The sequence below is a fragment of the Microplitis mediator genome, chromosome 9, assembly GCF_029852145.1.
Source record: "Microplitis mediator isolate UGA2020A chromosome 9, iyMicMedi2.1, whole genome shotgun sequence".
Taxonomy (NCBI): Eukaryota; Metazoa; Arthropoda; class Insecta; order Hymenoptera; family Braconidae; genus Microplitis; species Microplitis mediator.
In genome coordinates, this window is record NC_079977.1 from 9,395,712 (window position 1) to 9,418,014 (window position 22,303).

At 32.1% G+C, this 22,303-nt stretch overlaps 1 protein-coding gene across 6 annotated transcripts in view; it reads left to right on the forward strand.

The window, feature by feature from the left end:
* The window catches only part of LOC130674864 (potassium voltage-gated channel subfamily H member 8), a 535,814-nt gene that overhangs the window by 220,724 nt on the left and 292,787 nt on the right, over positions 1-22,303 (forward strand). For 5 of the 6 annotated variants that reach the window (XM_057480297.1, XM_057480299.1, XM_057480294.1 and 2 more), the window contains one exon: positions 6,754-6,987. In XM_057480297.1, coding sequence (XP_057336280.1) covers positions 6,754-6,987 — 234 coding nt within the window. Of the gene's footprint in view, positions 1-6,753; positions 6,988-22,303 lie in introns of those variants that run through there. The other variant, XM_057480300.1, reaches the window with a different exon arrangement.

The following is a 22,303-nucleotide window of genomic DNA, read 5'->3' on the forward strand; positions in this document are numbered from 1 at the left end:
AATTTTTGTTCCTTTAATTGTGTAATCATAATCGAAATGAAAAAATAATTTTTTTCGACTATTCTCAAATTTTTGCGTTAGTTACTCAGCGAATGCAAGAAAATGACAAAAAAATAAAAATTGACCAAAAAAAAATTTTAAACACAAAAAAAAAGTTTCAATTTTTTTTCCTTCGATTTTTTTTGACATTTTTTGGAAATTTTTTGATTGTCATTTTCTTGCATTTGCTGAGTGACTAACGCAAAAATTTGAGAAAAGTCGAAAAAAAATTATTTTTTCATTTTGATTATGATAACACAATTAAAGGAACAAAGCTTGTTCCTTTAATTGTTTCGCAAAACTTTGATCAATCATTCCCAAAAAACAGTTCGATAAATCAATTTGAAAATTTACAGGGGTCTTGGGGGTACAATAGGCTAAAAAAGTCCCTGGTAACATTATTTTTTTCATCGATATTTGCAGAGTAGCGGTTGATTTACTAAAAAACCAAAAAAAGTCATTTTTTGTACTTACTTCTAACGGATGTTGGGAATAAAAAAATTTTTTTTTTTTTTAAAATCATGAGAGGTTCTTGTAGGGAGTTTACTTAACACCGCCCTTCAACTTTCTATGCGATCATTGGTACCTGAAATATTGATGATCAAAGCCAAAAGGATCATTTTTTGTTTGAAACAAGGTTAAAAAAATAGCCAAATTGAAGCTAAATAAATTTGCTAAACGAGCTATGCATTTGTTTTGTTGGAAGAATTTTTCTGCGATCCGTGGGCTCTTCGGAAAAAAAACAAGGAGCTCAAAAACATTTTCGTGGATACATTTTCGAGCTCTTCGAGCTCGAAAATACTTTTGTATGCCATTTTTTCCAAAAAAACCGTTTTTTAGCATTTCTTTCTCCCACGATATCTCACGAACGAATTGACCGATTTTGAGGCGGCAATCAACGTATTTTATTGAGTTCTAGAGCTGATAAGATTTTGGAATTGATCGGATGAGTCAGTTCAAAGATAATCGAAATAAGCCGTTTTTTAGCATTTCTTTCTCCAACGATATCTCTCGAACAAATTAACCGATTTTGATGGTTGAGGTGGCATTCGACGCGGCTTATAAAGTTCTAGACCTGATTGGATTTTGAAGTCGATCGTTCAATTCGTTTCCGTGGAATCACTGAAAAACCAAAAAAAAAAATTTTTTTTTTTTCGTAATTCACCAATATTTTCGAGTCTACTCGATTAAATGATCTGAAATTTTCAGGAAAGTTGACGGCTGACAAGCTCTTTCGATTGTCACCTTAAACGTCCAAATCGGTTCATTAGTTAAAAAGTTACAAAGAGCTTACACACATACACACACACACATACACACACACATACATACATACATATACTCGGACATCATTCTGAAAATAGTCAGAATAGCTTCCTGGGACCTCAAAACGTCGACATCTGATGAAAACTCGATTTTCGAAAATCGGGGTGACAACAATAACTTCCCGAATTTTTCGAAAATCATTGATTTTCTTAGCGGAAAGTTAAAAAAATTTAGAAATTTTTTGTTTCGCGGTATTTCTCATGTTTGCGCAACCCGGGAAAAAATGTTTTTATAAAATTTTGTAAAATTTAAAAAATTGTACAAAATTTTAGTACTAGCATTTTATAAAATTTTATACTGAAAATGGCCTGGTAAAATTTTATCAAATTTTAGAAAGTTTTATAAAATTTTATGAAGTTTTATAAAAATTTATAAAATTTTATAAAACTTTATAAAATTTCATAAAATTTTACCAGGCCATTTTCAGTATAAAGTTTTATAAAATTTTGAAAAATTTTATAAAATTTTATAAAGTTTTATAAACTGATTTTTTTTTTCCGGGACGGGTCACCCATCCAATTAATGGCCAACCTCGATGCTGCCTAACTTTTATTATTGAAGAATCGTAGTCTGCTCCGCTCGTCTATTGGTCACTTGTAGCTTAGGAAAATTCGTGGCTGTATTTATGATTACTCATGAATTCTTATCAGCCATATTTCATGGTATTAATTTATAATTATATATAAAAAAAAGATTTGAATAATTCAACTATCGACTGTTTAATGGACATAAAATTTTAAAATTAATTAAATTTATTGATTTTTCATGATTTTTATTTTTGAATTAATGGCGAAACCTTTGAACTTTTTCTTGAGTAACGACGATTTAATTTGAATTGCTAGTTGACAAAATAAAAGTTTAAAAAAATTAAATTCAAAATGATCACATTTTGTAACATATATATAAATATGTAAGAGAAAGGGGTGGCGGGGGTAGGCAAAACGAGGAACCTTTAAAATATTATAAAAAAAAATTTTTTTTTTTTAAATCTATTATAACCATCCCAAAATTACTTTTGTAAATATAATTGAGCATTATTTTGAATTTTTTTCGTTAAACTTTTTCAAGAATCGAGTGCCGGTCGAAAAATGTTAAAGTCTTTTGTATTATGATAAAAACTATTAAAAACTTTTTTATCTTCCTTTGCATCCAATAATTGTGTAAAATATAATTTTTCTTAATGTAAATTGATGCCGTAAGATGGACGGTGGTGATTTAGGGTTCATCCAGGTCATAAGGTTACCAGGTAGGGTACTCTTATGCACCGTAAAGGTATCGGTCTTTGAGAGCGTGGGTTCGAACCCAACTCGAAATCATCGAATGCTCCTACCTTTCTCAATTCTAAATTGAAGATGCAATAAATTAAATAATTTTTTTTAAATTACAAATAACTTACAAAAAATTTTAATTAAATCAAACTTATTCAATATTCAGAACTTTATTTTTTTTCTACATTTTTCTGGGGGTACCCTGCATATATTTAGGTAATCAATTATATTTTTTATAATATAATTTTCATATTTGTTTATCACCATATTTTGCCCGCAAAAATGAAATTTTTTTTTTTATGGCCATTGAAAATTTTATCTATTTACTTCGAATTTCAAACAATATTTATAATAATTTGTAACAAACTTTATAAAATTGTGTGAAATTTTATCAAATTTTACAAAATGCTACCCTACACTAGATGCAATAGTGGCATCAAGTTCTCTAAAGTTTTATGAAATATTATAAAATTTTATAAAATTTCATACAATTATATAAAATTTCATCTAATTATTACTCCCCTTTTGAGATCTTACTTTATAAAATTGTATAAATTTGTATAAGATTTTATAAGATCGCATATAATTTTATGAAATCGTATAAAACTTTATAAAATTTTATAAAATTTCATCTAAATATTTCTTCTCTTCTAAGGTCTTACTTCATAAAATTATATAAAATTGTATAAGATTGTATCAAATTTTATATAATTTTATGAAATCGGATGAAACTTTATAAAATTTCATACAATTATATCAAATATCATTTAATTATTACTTCCCTCACTAAGATCTTACTTTATAAAATTTTGTAAGATTGTATAAAAATTTATATAATTTTATGAAATCGTATAAAAGTTTATACAATTTCATAAAATCTTATAAAATTTCGTACAATTATATAAAATTTTATCTAATTATGACTTCCCTTTTAAGATCGTACCATATAAAATTTTATAAAATTTTATAAAATTCTATGAAACTTGATAAAATTATATAAAATTATGTGAAATTCTATAAAATTTCGCTGTACAGTCTTATAAAATTGTATAAAATTTTATATAATTTTATACAATTGTGTAAAACTTTATAAAATTTTGTTATATTTTATACAATTTTATAAAATGTCATACAATTTTATAAAATTACATTTATTTATTACGTTCCTTACTCAGATCTTACTTTATAAAATTTTAGAAGATTTTATAAAATTGTATAAAATATTATAAAATTTTATAAAATTGTATGAATTTTTATAAAATTTTGCTGTAAAATCTTATCAAATCTTCCAAAATTTTATAAAATTGTATAAAATTCTATATTATTTTATAAAAACATTTTTTCCCGGGAATAGATGGAGCTCTTAGAAAATTTCGAAAAAATGCACCAAAACTAGAGATTTTAAGCTATCAAATGCTTTTTTTAAAATCTCGATACGATTATTTTTCACCCAACAGCCTTCTAAAAATCACTAAGAAATTTACAAAATTTTTCTGTTCCTTCAATTTTTTGCATTAGTGTTTCATTATATATGGCCATATATGGGTCGTATGTACCCATACATGGATAAGTAGACTTTTTTTGATTAAGTCATATGAACCTATATACAATCTATTGGACATATATGGATCAGATATAGTCATATATGCCCGTATATAAAGCTGTGAACTTTTTTTACGTCAAGTCATATATTTCAGCTTATAACCATAAATGATTCGAATATATCCATGCATGTGACTTACACAAGAACTCGAGATAAAATTATTGCACATCTTGAAGAGGTAGTGCTCTACTGTCACCAAATTTTAAAACTGAGTTTCGGTCAACTTCAATCATCATCACTATTTTATATAGCACTTAATTAAAAAAAAAAAGCACCAATAGCAAAAAGAAACTCCATTGAATAATTGTGACATAGTTATAAGTTTGTTTATTTAGACTGTTATTAAAAAAAAGTTAACTGAAAAAAATTTTACTTGGACGTCAGTTGGTCTGTACGTATGTGAGCACGATATCTCTTGAAGGAATTGATGAATAACTTTAATTTTTTTTATTAGCTTCGGATTGTAATTCTTAGGTACCCTTTCGAATATCACTATTTTAAACCGTCACGTTCATTAATAATTAAATACAAACTCAAAACTGATGGTTTTAACTAATAACAATTTCACCATTTTTTCTCCACAAATAGATGTATAGAGTTTTTAGTTCATTTGAATTCCAGGCTTCGCAAGCGCTATTTCTTTTTTTTTTGTTTTTTTGTTTTTTTAAATAAGTTAACTATTATTTTTTTAGTAAGTAAAGACAAATTGCCGGTAACGTATCGTTAAAAAATATTTCGTGTCGATTAAACAGATACATTTTTTTTCAACTTATTTAAAAAAAACATTCGGATAAAAAATTAACAAATGTAAAATGATCACGTATCCATAATATTACATGAGCGTTCAAGGTGTGCACTTTTCGATTTTCCAAATTTTATTTTAATTTTCTTGATAATTTTTAAAACACGTTTACTTTTATAATGTAACTAAAATAATTTTTTGATTTACAGTGATCTAAATCCTACACATAAGTAACATCTACGAAAATCTGGATTTTCCATTTTTTGTCTTCGCAGATCAAGACAAGAAACGGAAAATCCCTAAACTCAAAAAACTAAAAGTTTTGATTTTTATCGAAATTTTAAAGCTATTAGAAATAAAATCTTTTGAAAAATTACAGATCAAAGAGATCCTCCAAAGTCTGAATTAATTTGCATACATCTACTTTGATCAATGCAGATTTTTATCATGGAAAATTCCGATTTTTGCAGTTCTGATTAGATTTAGATAGATATACTTTTTTTTTTCCCGGAATCTATTTTTTTTTGCAAGAATTTATAAATGTATGTGGTTTCAAAGTTCAATAAAATTCTAAGTAATTTTGAAGAATTCCGGGAAAAACAAATCATATATAGTTATCTATGGCCATGTATGTCCATTCACCTGCATCTAAATAAATACAAGACTCTGTATTTCATGTTCATCACTCAGCGCAGTGGTGAGCGTGCCAGACTTTAAATCGAAAGAACCTAGGATCGAACCCAGCCAACGCCGTGATTTTTTATCGAAGAATAAAAATAATTACCTAATTTAGAGACTATTAGAATACATGAGACATCTGATTGTCATAAGTTTTTTTTCTCACTGTTTAATGATTTTTTTTTTAAATATAGCACTATATATGGTAATATATGATTCGTTTTTCCCGGGATTGTAGGTACTATTGTTTGTGAGTTCATGGGTGGAAGAGACATAGTTTTATTTCGGTGATTCTCCGCCCCAAGTCCAAGGAAACTCGTCACTACTTCAGGAAGAACCGGGATCTAGCGTTAACTGAGCCCACCGTCGTTCTCCCGTCGCTATGAGTCCTAGCCTTTAGCTACCAAGTCCATCTTACATCGTGTTTTTGTCATCTGGATATCTTGTCATCCAAAATTATGTCTCCTAGGAAGTTAATGTGGGTATTGTTATAATCCATCCTACAGAGACCACTGTGTATGATATAGCACTTACACAATGGAGAATGTCTGTTATCTAAGGGCAACGTTGGTGGTGGAGGACTTACTCTATTACTGCTTTGACACGTTCGCTTACATCAAAGCTAGAAGTTCTGCAAATTTTTGGGCCTCTGCCGCCATTAATTTTTGGCCGATACAGATGTTCTTCTTTGATCAAAAGTCCCACTTACCGGCCCAGTCATTGAGGCAGTAGATCCCTGCAGATTCGATCGAGTTTTTGTATTCCAATATTATTTTGTAATGAAGTCAACGCCGTTTTAACTCGCTCGAAAAATTGTCAGTATTTCACTACCAGGGGGTTGCCAATGTAATGAACATAAATATAATTGTGAAAATAAAATTAATTAGTGCATGTCGGAATTGAACCTGGTCCAACGCTTTGGTAATTGAGTACCATGCCCAACAGGCTATCGCCAGCCCTATCAATTGAATCACACTTGTTTTTACTGAGCCCAAGAAATTAGAAAATTAAATTAAATGTTTTTTTATCCACCTTCTTAGGCACTTTATTTTCAACTCTTGAAACTGATATAATAGTTTATTTTGGGTTTGTTACAGATAGTAATTTCGTGTTAGGAAATGCTCAAGTACCGACAATATATCCAATCGTATACTGCTCAGATGGATTTTGTGAGCTGACAGGGTATCCGCGAGCGCAGATAATGCAAAAAGGTTGTGCCTGCAAATTTTTATATGGACCCAAAACAGCTGAAGAAGATAAAGCAGAAATATACAAAAGTCTTGAAGAAAAAAAAGAAATTAAACGTACAGTTATATTTTACAAACAAAACGGTAGGTACAAATACTTGGAACTATTATTTTCTCTGAAATTGAAGTGAATAGTTAAAGAATGAAGCATAAAAATACCAGTGCTTTGTTTTCAAAGGGTTTAAATACGATCTATTTCATGCGATAGTTCAATGAGATGAAAAGTCTTCAGCTTGAGCTTTATTCTGAAAGGTGTACGTTAATCCACCAATAAGAATGTATTTGACTCTGATTCATTTTAGTCTCAGGTCTACAACAGCAATCGAGGCTTAATATTCTCATAAAATCATTTAACTGTATATCTTATTTCCATAACAAGCTACTTTACTGCTGTATTAAACACCTACTAAGAAATTATTTTGAGTAAATGATTTATCATTAATTAACTCGTCTTGGTTTTATGAAGAGCTCTTTTTCTTATCAAGTATGTAAATGATTGAGTTTCATTAGCGGCTTTTTGGACTAAATAACTTAAATAAAAATTGAAGCCTGTTACATCTTTACCTCCATTTTCTTGTATATTTTTTTTTAGCTTGTAAATAATTCAGTTTGAACCTTAGAGGCATACTAATTTTTTTTTTAACTTCCCGCTAAGAAAATTGAAAATTTAAAAAAATTCGGGAAGTTATTGGTTTCAGTCCGATTTGCAAAAACCGAATTTCTATCAAATTTTGACGTTTCCAGGTTTTAGGAAGCTATTCTGACTAATTTCACGATGATGTCCGAGTTTATGTATGTGTGTACGTACGTATGTACACAGAAAAAAAAAATTATTTGGCTCAAAGAAATTTTTCTTGAGCCAAGAAACTTTTGAGGGCATGGAATGAAAACCGAGATTTTCTTGATGGAAGTAAAAAAATTCCTTGGATTTTAAATCTTGAACGAAGAAAAAAAATTTTTGACTCAATATATTTGCAAAGATTGATTCAACAGTTGAGTTACTTAATTAAATAATTAAAATTTTTTGATTTAATCAATATTGATCCTTACTGTAATATAATTGTTACTTTAACCAAAAAATATAAATGTTCAGTACAGGAAGTTACAATCTTGAATAAAGTAATGAGATGTTTTGAGTCAACAAACAGTGATAACTTGAATTAAAATACAAATTTCGAACCAAGAGTACTGCGAGCTTAAGCCAAGTAAGTTTTCTCTTGGTTTCACGCAAAGGTTCTCCCACTCTTTTCTCATTACTCTATCTTTGTCGCTCCTGCACAAGAAATGAAAATTTTGTCCACGTTATAAGGTTAAGTAGATAAAATTTAAAAAGCAAGATAATAATAATTATTTCATAAATGTTATAATTATTTGGAAGTTTAGCAAATATTTGGGCACATATGTATTTTATTTATTATAAATTCAGCTATTTAAGGAATTTCCGAGTGAAACTATATTTGTTTTTTTTTTTTTTTTTTTTAATTTGAAATAAAATATTCTTAAATTAAGAAAACTTGATGATTTACAAATGAAGGCTAAATTTTTTTATTATAAATATAGAACTCATTCAAATTTTTATTGTTCAATAAAGGAATTTTTTTTCAGCTTAGTCTTGAATATATATAATACTGAATAGCTTTAAGTAAAAGAATAAATTTTTATTTCCAAATGCGTGTGGTGGCCGAGTGAAATTTAAAAAAATTAAAATTCCTTCTTTATCGAAGGTAAAAAAAATGACATTTAACCCTCCTAGATGGATAAAGTAAGCCGTACAGTTAAATAATTTTTTTAAACAGGAAAAATTATTTCTTAAAAAACCAAAAGAAAAAATACTTGGGCTGAGAATCGAATCACTTTAAACCAAGAAAAAAATATTTCGGCCGAGAATTAAATCACTTTAAACTAAGAAAAAAAATACTTAAGTCAATAATTGAATTATTTTAATCCAAGAAAAAAAATACTTGTGTCAAAAATTAAATTATATTAAGCCAAGAAAAAAATACTGGAATCAAAAATCTAAATACTTTAAACCGAGTAAAAAAATACTTGAGATAAGTCTGAAATGTTTCTAAACAAAAACAAAAAATTTTCAAGCTGAATAATTCTATTCTTGAATCGAGATAGTTATTTATTCAATAAATAAATTAGCTTCTAAATCCAAATTTTGTTGTTATTTGAATCAAATACAAATTGTAAGCTTGATTCAAGAAAAAATATGGGAAGAACGTAAATTCCTTAGTTCAAGTAATCCTTTTTTTCTGTGTATGTATGTAAATATTCATAACTCTTAAACGGATGAACCGATTTTGATCTGTGAGATGTCATTCGACGCGGCTTGTTAATATCTTGAAGCTGTAAAAATCGTCTTAATCGGTCCATTCGTTTACGAGATATCGTTGATTCAAAAAATAGTGAAAAACGTTTTTTTTTTTCCGATATCTAGAAAAAAATTAAATCATTCGATTTCAAAATCTAATCAGCTCTAAAACTTTATAAGCCGCGTCGAATGCTACCTCAACCATCAAAATCGGTTCATTTGTTCAAGAGAAACCGTTGACGAAAGAATTAAAAAAAAATTTTGTTTTTTGTTTTATTGAAATTTCTCAAAAACGACTGGATAAATCAATTTCAAAATTCGATCAATTTTAGAACTTGATAAAACACGTCGATTGCCGCGTCAATCGTCTTAATCGGTCCATTCGTTTACGAGATATCGTTGATTAAAAAAAATATTGTAAAACATTTTTTTTCGGATATCTAGGAAAAAAATTGAATTATTTGATTTCAAAATCTAATCAGCTCTAGAACTTAATAAAACGCGTCAATTGCCGCCTCAACTATCAGAATCGGTTGATTCGTTCGCGAGATATCGTGGGAGGAAAAAATGCTAACCCGGGAAAAACGGATTAGATCTATTTATATCTGGTTAGATATGGGATTTGAGATATAATCAGATCTAGTTACATCTGATCAGATCTAAACAGATATAACTATATCTGAGTTGAAAAATACATCAGACATGATCAGATCTAGTCATATCTGATTAGATCTAAACAGTTATCACTATATCTGGATTGCAAAATACATTAGTCATGAATAGATCTTATCATATCTGGCAAGATCTAAACAGATATAACTATATCTGGATTGCAAAATGCATTAGACATGAAAAGGTCTTATCATATCTGGCCAGATCTAAACAGATATAACTATATCTGGATTGCAAAATACATTAGACATGAAAAGGTCTTATCATATCTGGCCAGATATAACTATATCGAAGTTGTCAACAGCATCAGATTCGATCAGATCTGATTAAGTAGTTATGCATATATTATAGTAATTCATATAAAGGATGAATAACAATGGGTCTTTCATTCTTTTACCATTTTATTTATTGACAAATATATTCCATTACATATTTGTTATTTAGAAGGTTATTTGCATGTTTGCATGTTTAGGTTTCCACTATATTTAAATGGTGGTATATATATAAAAAAAAATAAAACATAAACGTTTTAAGTTTAGGAAATTTTGTGATTGAGGATCTTTATTCGTATGTTTAAAACAGTTATTTTGAACGTAATTATTAAATTTACTTAAATTATTAAATGAAAGCCTAAAAAAATTGCTGACTAATTATTGTCTATTACTACAATACAAATTATATTTTAATATATATATTAATTTTTATATTGACCTATGATAAATGTGTAAAATGTTTAATGATTGAATTGAATAATTGAAGTAAATTTAATAATGAAGTTATTTATTTAAGTTTACAATATTTTGAGATTGAGCTATAACTCAAAGATCTCACATTGGTCAAATTTATTGACGTGTAAACAAGTTTAGCTCGTATTACTTTCGTTAATACAATTTAAGTTTAGGAATTTTTAATATAAGTGTATGTTTGAAAATGTTATCTCAAGCGTAGAGTGAGAATAAAAGACATATCTAATTAACAATAATTATTTTTCCTATTTCATAATAGCATCTGGATTTTATACATAAACATTTAAAATTTATCTAGGATAATAATAAAAAAAATCGGTCTGTCGGTTAACCCTGCGGGCCAGCCCCAAAACTTCCCGCTGTTTTCGAGCTTGTTAAGCTCGAAAACATCATCGTGAATACATTTTCGAGCTCTTCGAGCTCGAAAATACGTTTGTATTCCATTATTTTCGAATAAACCGTTTTTTACCAAATTTTTTCCCCACGATATCCTGCGAACGAATTAACCGATTGAGACGGTTGAGGTGGCAATCGAAAGCTTTTATCGAGTTCTAGAGCTGATTAGATTTTTGAATTGATTGATTCGATAGTTTCTGAAATATTCACGAAAAACGAAAAAAAAACGATTTTTTTTTTCATTCTTTCGTCGACGATATTTCTCGAACGGATTATCCGATTAAGACGGTTGAGGTGGCATTCGGCGCGTTTTATTGAGGTCTAGAGCTAATAAAATTTTGGGAATGATTGGTTTAGTCGTTTCGACGATTTTTGCAAAAAACAGTTTTCTACTGTTTCTTTCGTCGACGATATCTTTTGAACGGATTATCTGATTGAGACGTTATTGGTGGCAATCGAAAGCTTTTATCGAGTTCTAGAGCTGATTAGATTTTGGAATTGATCGATCTAACAGTTTTCACAATATCCAAAAAAAACGAAAAAAAAAATTTTTTTTTTTTCGTATTTCTTAAATATCTCAGAGTTTATTTGACTAAATGGTCTAAATTTTATTTGAAAATCTAAGTTCAGAAGATAGCTTTCGAATGCCGCAAGAACCATCTAAATCGGTTCATTCATCAAGAAGACATGAGAGGTTTACATCCACACACACACACACACACACACACACACACACACACACACACACACACACACACACACACACACACACACACACACACATACATACAGACATCGCTCTGAAAATGTCAGAATAGCATCCTAGCACCTTCAAATGTCAACATATGATGAAAACCTGGTTTTTGAAAATCGGGGTGAAACCAATAACTTCCCGAATTTTCTGAAAATCGTCGATTTTCTCAGCGGGAAGTTAAAAATAGCAACTGAAAGATCTAAGTAGAGATCTGTTCGAATACATCTGTTCAGATCAAGTTATATCTGGCCATGTCTTACCTGTTGTAATAATAATTAAATAAAGACATGCCAGGACTGGTTGGTGGTTGGGATGTTTGAAAAATACGCATATTTAAAAATATAACAATATTTTTATTTGTCACAGCACAAAATATCACTGGGTTGCAATTAAATAGTTTATTTAATTTATAAATACTGTTAAATGTCTGAGCTCATGAATACGTGAATAATTGAACACAAATTATTGAGTTGAACTCGAGTAGATAAATGAATTAAAAATAATCAAATTGACTTTAATTGAACACTGAGTTGATTACAAAATTGTCATGATAATAAGTAACATGATGTCAGAGGTTACTGAGCGAAGTGAATTATTTGAACACGTAATTACTCTTTTTGATTGCACTGAATACATAAATAATTTCGTTATTGAGTTTTAATAGTGATGATCACTTAATTGAATTGAATTTAATGAGCTCATGATAAATTACACTGTTGCTTTCTCGATGATATAACCTTGTGAGAAACAGGTTGTAGAACGCTGGATTTCTTGATGTTGTTTTTTATTTATTTTATGAGCTCTGGTGCTCGCAATTATAAAAATAATTATATTTTTATATAGAGTTACGAACTCTGAATGTAATTAATTGATTACTTTTAATTATTTACTCGAGATGAGCGCAATTTGAATAGATTATACAAAACACGTGGTGACACTTGAAAATGTATAAAACGAATAGATAATGGCGTCGGTCTCCTTGCCACGAGGCAGGAAAAATCCATGCGCATGCGTCGCACAGCGCAAGTCAAGTTTGAATAGATAGACACTAGGCCCCAGTAGGTACTGCCTCTATTTGCCGGAAGTTCAACTACATTCAAATTTGAATGTAGTTGTGATTACGCAACATTCCGCCCGCCATCAGCAACAAAGTTGATGATTGATGAGTTCTTGAGTACTTGATCTTTTGATGAGCATGTCATTGAACCAGTTAAGTTATTCTTCGTCATCTTCGTGAGGTTCTGGTTCAATTGGTAGAAGTGCAAGCTTCGTGATTGGACGAGTGAGTGTTGAGTTCACTGTTTTGAGCGTAGCAACCCTGGTCAATCCATCTTTGCCAGGGTGGAGTGCGATGATACGAGCGAGAGGCCACCTGGTTGGTGGAAACCTTTCGTCGGTGAGTAATACAAGTGACCCAACTTGAATTTGATGAGTTGGACGTTGCCACTTGGTGATTGCCAGTTGTCGTTGAAGATAACTTGTAGACCAATGATTCCAGAACTGTTGAACACGTTGTTGTAGAAATTGCCATCTAGACAATCGAAAACTATTTGTATCGATGAGTGCTGGTTCAGGAATCATGTTGAGTGCTCGTCCAATTAAGAAGTGACCAGGAGTGAGTGCATCCATGTCATCTGGATCTTCCGTGAGTGGCTCCAATGGTCTTGAATTCAATATAGCTTCAATTTGCGTAAGAAGAGTCGTAAATTCTTCAAACGTAAATGAAGACTCTTCCACTGCTCGAGTAAGATGATGTTTGAGTGATTTGACAGCAGCTTCCCACTTTCCACCCATGTGTGGAGCTGCTGGTGGATTGAAATGCCAGGCAATACTGTTCACAGTGATGTGATCCAGTATTTCTCTTGACTCTTGAGTTCCTTGAGTGAACAGACGGTTGAGATCAGTTTCAGCGCCTTTGAACGTCGTTCCACAATCGCTGTACAGCGCTGTGCAGATGCCTCGTCGGCTGATAAATCTGCGGAGTGCTGCGATGAACCCACTAGAGCTGTAGTCGCTGACTACCTCTAGATGTACTGCTGACGTAGAAAGGCAGACAAAAACACAAATCCAGCCTTTGTGCCCGGAGTGAAATTCCAGTGGCCATCTGGAAGTAGATCTTGAATATGTGACACCCTATTCCGAACAAACTCCTCTCAGCGAGACGGATGAGATTTAATCCACGTGAGTGTAATTGTTGAGTCCGTCCACAAGTATGTTGGCGTTTGAGTAAGATTTAGAGTGCTCTGGCAGTGTTTTGAGAGTTTTGCCAACATGTGAGCTGCGGTGAGTTCTAACCTTGGTATCGTTAGTCGTTTTAACGGAGCTACCTTGGTTTTGGAGCAGAGCAGCGTAACTCTGACTCCATGAGTAGGTGTGTGGACTTTGATGAACACGGCAGCTGTCATTGCCAATTGAGAGGCGTCCGAGAATCCATGGATTTCGGTGGTTGAGCACGTGGATGAGTGGATCCATCTTAGAATTTTGATTTCAGAGATAAATTTGAGTTCGTTTTTGGAGTTTCTCCATTTATACCGTTGATTGGCTGCCAATGGAGTGTCCCAGCTGAGCTTTTCGAGCCAAAGCTCCTGCATGAATACCTTGGCTCGAATGGTGAGTGGTGCGGGAAATCCAAGAGGATCAAAAATTTGAGCAATCTCTGATAGTAGGATCCTTTTTGTAAATTTATGAGTTGAGCATGGTGGTGAGTACGTGAAATAGAACTGATCTGAGTATGAGGACCAGTACATGCCCAGAATCTTGGTGCTGGAGTCTAAATCCTCGAATTTGTGATTCTTGATCGCTTCCACATGATTGATTTATTGTAATCTCGGGATGATTGCTTGCCCATTTAGCAAGAAGGAATCCGCCCGCCTTGCAAAGTGCTTTAATTTGTCAGCAACTTGTAATGAGTTCATCTAACCCGTGTGCGATGATGACTAAGTCGTTTGAATGCTTAGATGAGAGTTTGAGTGCGAATTGACATTTAGCTTTACCAGCATTGGATACACCGATACCAATGATCTGAATAGATGAGTGTGTGCTTTAGAGATTAAGTGAGTGCATCAAGGAATCTGAAACAAAAGGTGATTCAGAACCTTGATCCAGCAATATACATACTGGATGAGTACTTAACTGATGATAAGGGCAAGTAGGCAAATCGCGAGTGAAATTGCTGAGCGATGAGTACTAGCATGATGAATGCCGGACGTGCTTACAGACGAGTGCAGTAGATGAGTGCGTGGCTGGAGATGAGTCTGTAACAGCTGCAGCAGCATATGAAACTGTTTTAGTGGATGAGCGCGGTGGTTTGGACGAAGACGCCTGTTCCACTCGTTCTTGAGAACGAGCACGACTGACCAAGAACTCAGTGAGTACTTTGAGGGTTGGGTATTCCGCGGAAGCACCCATTTTGTTTTCCCAGAGCTCCCGGTTGTGTGAGTCCAGTTTTGATATGATCAACTGCGTAAGCCGGGATTCAAATCTGAGTTTAATTGTACCCCGAGTGCGTTGAGTGCGTTGATTACCTCTGAAACGGTGTTCAGAAGGTAATTGAGCTGCTCAGATGAGCGTGAAGTGAGCGCATGCATGTTAAGGAGCTTGTCCAGCTGAGCACCGATGATTAGGCGAGGGTTGTCATATCTCTCCTTGAGCTGGTTCCACGCAGGTACAAATTGGTCGTCGCACATTTGCACACTGGCGAGGCTGAGTGCTGCTTGTCCTTGCAGACAGCTCTTCAGGTACTGAAGATGTTGAACTGGAGCAAGTTCTGGAGCATTGATCACCATTGAGGTGAATGAGTCCCTGAATTCAGGCCAGTTCTCGTAACGCCCATCGAACTTGGGAATTGCGAGTGCTGGCAGATGCGTTGGAGCCCGGGTTGAGTGCACTACAGCTGAAACAGCAGCTGGTACTGGAATTGAGTTGATGAGTGCGATTAGTTTGCCCTTGGCGTTGATATACGACTGGTACACCAGGTCGTATACTCCGTCCTTGACGTATGAGCTCTCCGAGAATTCCTTGGTGCAGGTGAGTGCTAATGAGTCGTGAGTGAGGTTGAATTGGTGCCATTCACCCTCTGAGGCGTGAGTGCTGGCTGATAACTTTCAGCTCGAGTGCTGGGGAAATCGTCGATTTCCTTGTAGAGCGTTTTATTTTTTGCTTGGACGGGTCTCCTTCGCTGTGGATCCCAGTCTCGGTGGCGCTTGAGTCGCTGAGGACTTGAGTGTCGCCGACGTTGATCACTGGAAAGAGGTGTTGGTCTGTGGGGGTACCTTCAGGGACCTCTGAGTGCTGCGGGTCCGTTGGAAGACCCTTCTTCTTCTCTTCATCCCCCATAGTGAGCTCCTTGACCTGTAGGATGGGGTTATATGAGTACAGCTGCCCAATGAGGATGCTACCGACACAACCAACCAACCATCCGGCTCGAAGGACCATAAAATGTTGTAATATTAATTAAATAAAGACATGCCAGGACTGGTTGGTGGTTGGGATGTTTGAAAAATACGCATATTTAAAAATATAACAATATTTTTATTTGTCACAGCACAAAATATCACTGGGTTGCAAATTAAATAGTTTATTTAATTTATAAATACTGTTAAATGTCTGAGCTCATGAATACGTGAATGATTGAATACAAAATATTGAGTTGAGCTCGAGTAAATAATGAATTAAAAATAATCAAGTTGAGTTTAATTGAACACTAAGTTGAATGCAAAATTGTCATGATAATAAGTAACATGAGGTCAGAGGTTACTGAGCGAAGTGAATTATTGAACACGTAATTACTATTTTTAATAGCATTGAATAGATAAATATTTTTGTTATTGAGTTTCAATAGTAATGATCACTTAATTAAATTGAATTTAATGAGCTCATGATAAATTACACTGATTCTAATTTATTTGTTGAACACGTGGTAGCATGATTGCAGAGGCTACTGAGCGAAAAATAATGTTTAAATTAATTAAGAAATTGAGCATAATAATATTCAAATAAATAATAAAACAGAGTCTTTTGTTTTAATGAACACTTGAATTAATTTATAAAGTAGAATTTAAGCACCTGTACGATTCTCCGTCGAAAATAACCTCCTCAGGAACAGGTTGGAGAGCACTGGATTTCTTGATATTGTTTTTTTTATTTATTTTATGAGCTCTGGTGCTCGCAATTATAAAAATAATTATATTTTTATATAGAGTTACGAACTCTGAATGTAATTAATTGATTACTTTTAATTATTTACTCGAGATGAGTGCAATTTGAATAGATTATACAAAACACGTGGTGACACTTGAAAATGTATAAAACGAATAGATAATGGCGTCGGTCTCCTTGCCACGAGGCAGGAAAAATCCATGCGCATGCGTCGCACAGCGCAAGTCAAGTTTGAATAGATAGACACTAGGCCCCAGTAGGTACTGCCTCTATTTGCCGGAAGTTCAACTACATTCAAATTTGAATGTAGTTGTGATTACGCAACACTTACCAGATAGAAACAATTTAAAAATCTAACCAGATCTGGTCAGATCTTATAAGATTGGTTTTTAGTTATATCTGGTCAGATCTGATTATATCAGGCCAGATCTCGTCAGATAGAGACAATTTAAAGATCTGACCAGATATAACCAGATCTAATAAGATTAATTTTTCGTTATATCTGGTCAGATTTGAAAAGATTATTTTTTAGTTACATCTGGCCAGATCTCGTCAGATAGAGACAATTTAAAGATCTGGCCAGATCTGCTAAGGCAGATCTGGTTTGATCTTCTTATATATGGCCAGATCTAATCCGTTTTTCCCGGGAAAAAATGATTTTTCAGAAAACAACGGCATACAAAAGTATTTTCGAGCTCAACGAGCTCGAAAACAGCGCAAAGTTTCAAGGCTGGCCCGCAGGGTTAACCGATAGACCGATTTTTTTTTATATACACTAGTGGATAAAATTAAAGGATCAAAAAAAAATTCCAAATTTTTGGGTGATTTTCAACAGGCCCTAACTTTGAGAAAAATGGTCGTACAAGAAATAAAAAAAAAGGATATTGTAGCTTGAAGTGTCTACTTTTTGGATTAGAACTTCGAAATTTTTTAGCGTCAGCGGTTTTAGAGTAATCTTAGAAAAACCAGCGACAAACAAATTTTCAAATTTTTTAAATTTTTGTTTTTTGGTCTTCGGGCGTGGAAAAAATTTTTTTTGCTTAACCTTTATGAGGATCGGATACCTTCATTATTCAGCTTTAATTTTTTTTTTATGGACCTTGATACGTCCACTTCTCGCCGAGATATCAGTCTTCAAATGGAAAAGGATCCTTTTGTCATTGATTATTGATATCTCAGAAGCTAATAATCGCACAGAAAGTTAATGGTGGGTTTCACAAACTTGAATAAATTCCATTCAACGATTAGCCATTGCTTTTTCAAAAAAAAAATTTTTTCCTATCGTCACATGAATTTAAAAATGCAACAAAAAAAGGGCTTTTTGTGGTTTTTTGGAAAATCAAGCGCTGAAACGAAAATATTGTAGAAATCGATAATGTTAACTGTGCATTTTATAGTTGAATATGTCCACAAACACCCTACAAAGAGCCAGATCAATCCAACCAGCCGTTTATTTGTTTCACTCGATCAAATTTTTGAGAAAATTAAAGGATCGTGTTTTTTGCTCTGAAAAGCTCATAATTAACACGATGAAAACAAACATTTTTTCTGAGCTTCGTCCACAATTTTATTGCAGACAGTGCTTAAATTTCCAAACAAGAAATAAGTTTTTTTTCGAAACAAAAATTTCAAAAAAAAAACTTTTTTTGAATTTAATGAAAGATCAGTAAAATCACGGAATGCAGCGCCGTAAATGTGTTAAAAATGATTGGGTGTTGGTTTTGTAAATTTCCTAGTTATTCCAAAAAAAATTTTTTTCGAAAAATTTTTATTTTTTTAAATTTTGTTTTGAAAAAAAACTTTTTCTTTTTTTGGAAATTTAAGCACTGTCTGCAATAAAATTGTGGACGAAGCTCAGAAAAAATGTTTGTTTTCATCGTGTTAAAAAGATGGTGACACGACCGATGATCCGAGGACAATTGATCCGCGACAATTAATCTGCGACAATTGATCCTTGCGACGATTGATCCGTCGATAAAATGCGTGTAACATGAAAAATTACGCCCTTTTTTACTAATTTGTGTGTGAGTATATTTTTTATGTTACGAGCACACAAAATTAGTGAAAAAAGGGCGTAATTTTTCATGTTACACGCATTTTATCGACGGATCAATTGTCGCAAGGATCAATTGTCGCGTATTAATTGTCGCGGATCAATTGTCCTCGGATCATTTGTTACGTAACCGTTAAAGATTATGAGCTTTTCAGAGCAAAAAACACGATCTTTTAATTTTTTCAAAAATTTGAAGTTCTAATCCAAAAAGTAGATGTTTGTGGGAAAATGTTCCCTTTCTTTTTAATTTTATTTTATATTTAAAATCTAAATTTACCTGTAAATTAAATTAAATTAGTAATTGGAATGTAATTAACTTCTTATAATGATAGGTAGGATATGACAGGTATTATTTAATAAAACTCGTGGTTTGGGTATATCAAAATCGAAGAATATATTTTGACCCAAAAAAAAATAGGGAAAGCGCTACGGCATAAAACCCTTTGAAGAAATACAATGAAAAGATTGAGAATGTTAAGACAATGAGAATGAGGGTAACTCGTTGAACAATTGATACAAAATGAAATGTAGAGATGTGTGTGTATGTGTGTATGTCAATGTGTACTGGGATGATAGAGAGTCTACTGCGGGACAGTTAAATAGTACTTGGTACAAGTGCGATGTTAAAGAGTCCACTGTGGGACAGTAAAATAGTACTTGGTACTAATGCGATGTTAAAGAGTCCACTGTGGGACGGTTAAATAGTACTTGGTACTAATGCGAGCGAATGAGTGAAAGCTTTCAGTTGATAACGATTGCGTCGTTAAATGTTTGTGTTATGAAATGCGTCGCGACGATGTTACCGATTGATCAGATCGGCGTTACGAATTGAGAAGTCAAAATTGTAATGGGATATTCCAATGACACTATTATGACGCTAAATTATTATTATAATTGTTATTATGAATTGTAACAGATTGTTATTTAACTGCAGTTAATTAAATTCTCATCAATTGGATTGATGGCCGTGGTTAGCACGCGGCTATGGTACGAATGAAGTTGTATATGGTATTTGTATGACAACGGCCAAATGCGTTGATGATTATTATATGACAACGGCCAAATGCGTTGATGATTATTATTTGACAACGGCCAAATGCGTTGATGATTATTATTAGCGCGAATAAATCAATTTTTAGTTTTATTTATATTAAGATTATCACGTATGTATAATAATTATTAATGCTTAATTATTGCAAGGTAATTAAGATGTAAACGAATGGATCGATGAACTGACGGAATTTAATGTAAGACAATAATTATTAAATATTCAATATTATTTGAATCGATTATTATTTGATATTAATACGAATATTAAGATTAAATATCGAATTCAATCCTATTGAATAATTAATAGCAACACAACTAAATATTCGATGTTTGATGGGTGAGACCCACGCGCAACAAGTCCCGGCTTGTTTTTACTACGACGTAATAAAACACCCGGTCTTTATTCAATTCCTGAAATATTAGTGAAACTCAACGAAATAATAAGCAAAACTTATTAAACCGTATCAATTAATACTTATCTTGGCACGATGGCACGAATTCGTGATTGATAATCAATTAATTAACAATTATTGTTAATTTTAACATTGGCTTGGCAATTTAGCGAATAGAATGTTCACAGTAAGTGTGTACAGCGTGAAGACTTGTGGTCAACTGACGAAAAGACGCGGTAACGCCGGGTCGTCGTTTCGACGGAACGGAAAAATTCAGACACCCAAACGACAGAGATATACTGAAGGCGTGAGTGCAACGAAGATGCACACAGAAACCGACGCTATGTTTAGCGCGCGCGTTCGCGGTACGACCCGAGTTGACGACGAGATGAATTTTAGCACCGCTAGACGGAGACCGGTTTAAATATTTAATTTTTAAATATTATTATGATGACAATTTATTTTAGGACTTCCGTTCTCGACGGAACAGTAGACACTTCAAGCTACAATTTCCTTTTTTTTTATTTCTTGTACGACCATTTCTTTCAAAGTTAGGGCCTGTTGAAAATCACCCAAAAATTTGGAATTTTTCTTTGATCCGTTAATTTTTTCCATTAGTGTATTTGGAACCTATTCAGGACCATCCCAAAAAAAAATCGAACCTACCCTAAATAAGGACCAACCTAGTTTATTGGGGGCATTCCATGCCAAATCACCGAGTTTTTTTTTCGACCCCTTTCGATTTTGCTAAAAATTTGGTATTATTTTCTACCCTACCAATAACATTTTTCTGAATTTTTTCAGATTTTTTTACCCAACCCAAAAAAAGTTACGAATTAAAAAAAAACGCTCTTTTTTTTTTTAAATTGCTATAACTTTGACACAAATTGACCTTTTGGCACTTTTTTTTTGTTTATTCTTGTTTCTAAATGTAGTTTTTAGAAAAAAATTCAAACGAATTTTCAGAAGTAAAGAACAATAAAATATTTTAGTTTTTTCAAGTAAACCGTCATTTTTTCGAAGTTCGACACTTTGGATTTTTAATTTTTTTGTCTCAAAAAAAACTTCAACTAAAACCGTATTTAACCTCACTATTCCCATTTTGTGCCCACTTATTCATCTATTTTTTTTTTTTTCGATTGAAAAAAAAAAGTTTTTTCAAATTTTGCTCATTGTCTTAAACTTTGCACTAAAATGATTTTAGTTGGCTTTTATAACCTCAAAAGTAAAAAAAAATTAAACTAAAAAAACATAAGCTGTATCAATAAAAGTAAAATTATTTTTGTTAAGTATAGTGTTTTATAATTTATACAATCTCAATATTCTAATTATTTGCGTGATAATTTCTTCATATCTATATTTTTCTCAATTTATCTATAAATTGTCTTATTAAGAAGGTTATTTGCATGTTTGCATGTTTAGATTCCCACTATATGAAAATGGTTCCACTAGAGAAAAATAATTCGGCATGATAATTTTTGTTCGATAAAAGAAATCAATTTCAACAAAGTTACCTACATTATTAATGGTAAATTTTCTTCTACTATTGACAATACGAACAGTTGGTAAAAAATTTGTTAAATAAAAAATTTTTTAAAGCAACTATTTTGCGGAAAAAGACAAAACTAAAAAAAAAATTTTAAAAATTGAGAACACTTTACCTAAAAAAAATATTTGAAGTTAAAAAAAATAATTTTACTCTTGTTAATACAGTTTATGTTTTTTTAAGTTTAATTTTTTTTTACTTTTGTAACGTTTCAACTTACTGTTTTATTTAAATACTTAAATAACTTAAATTAATCCTTATCCTATTTGTGGATTGGCTCGTCGGATGCCAGGATTCAAGGGATAGGAATACGAGGA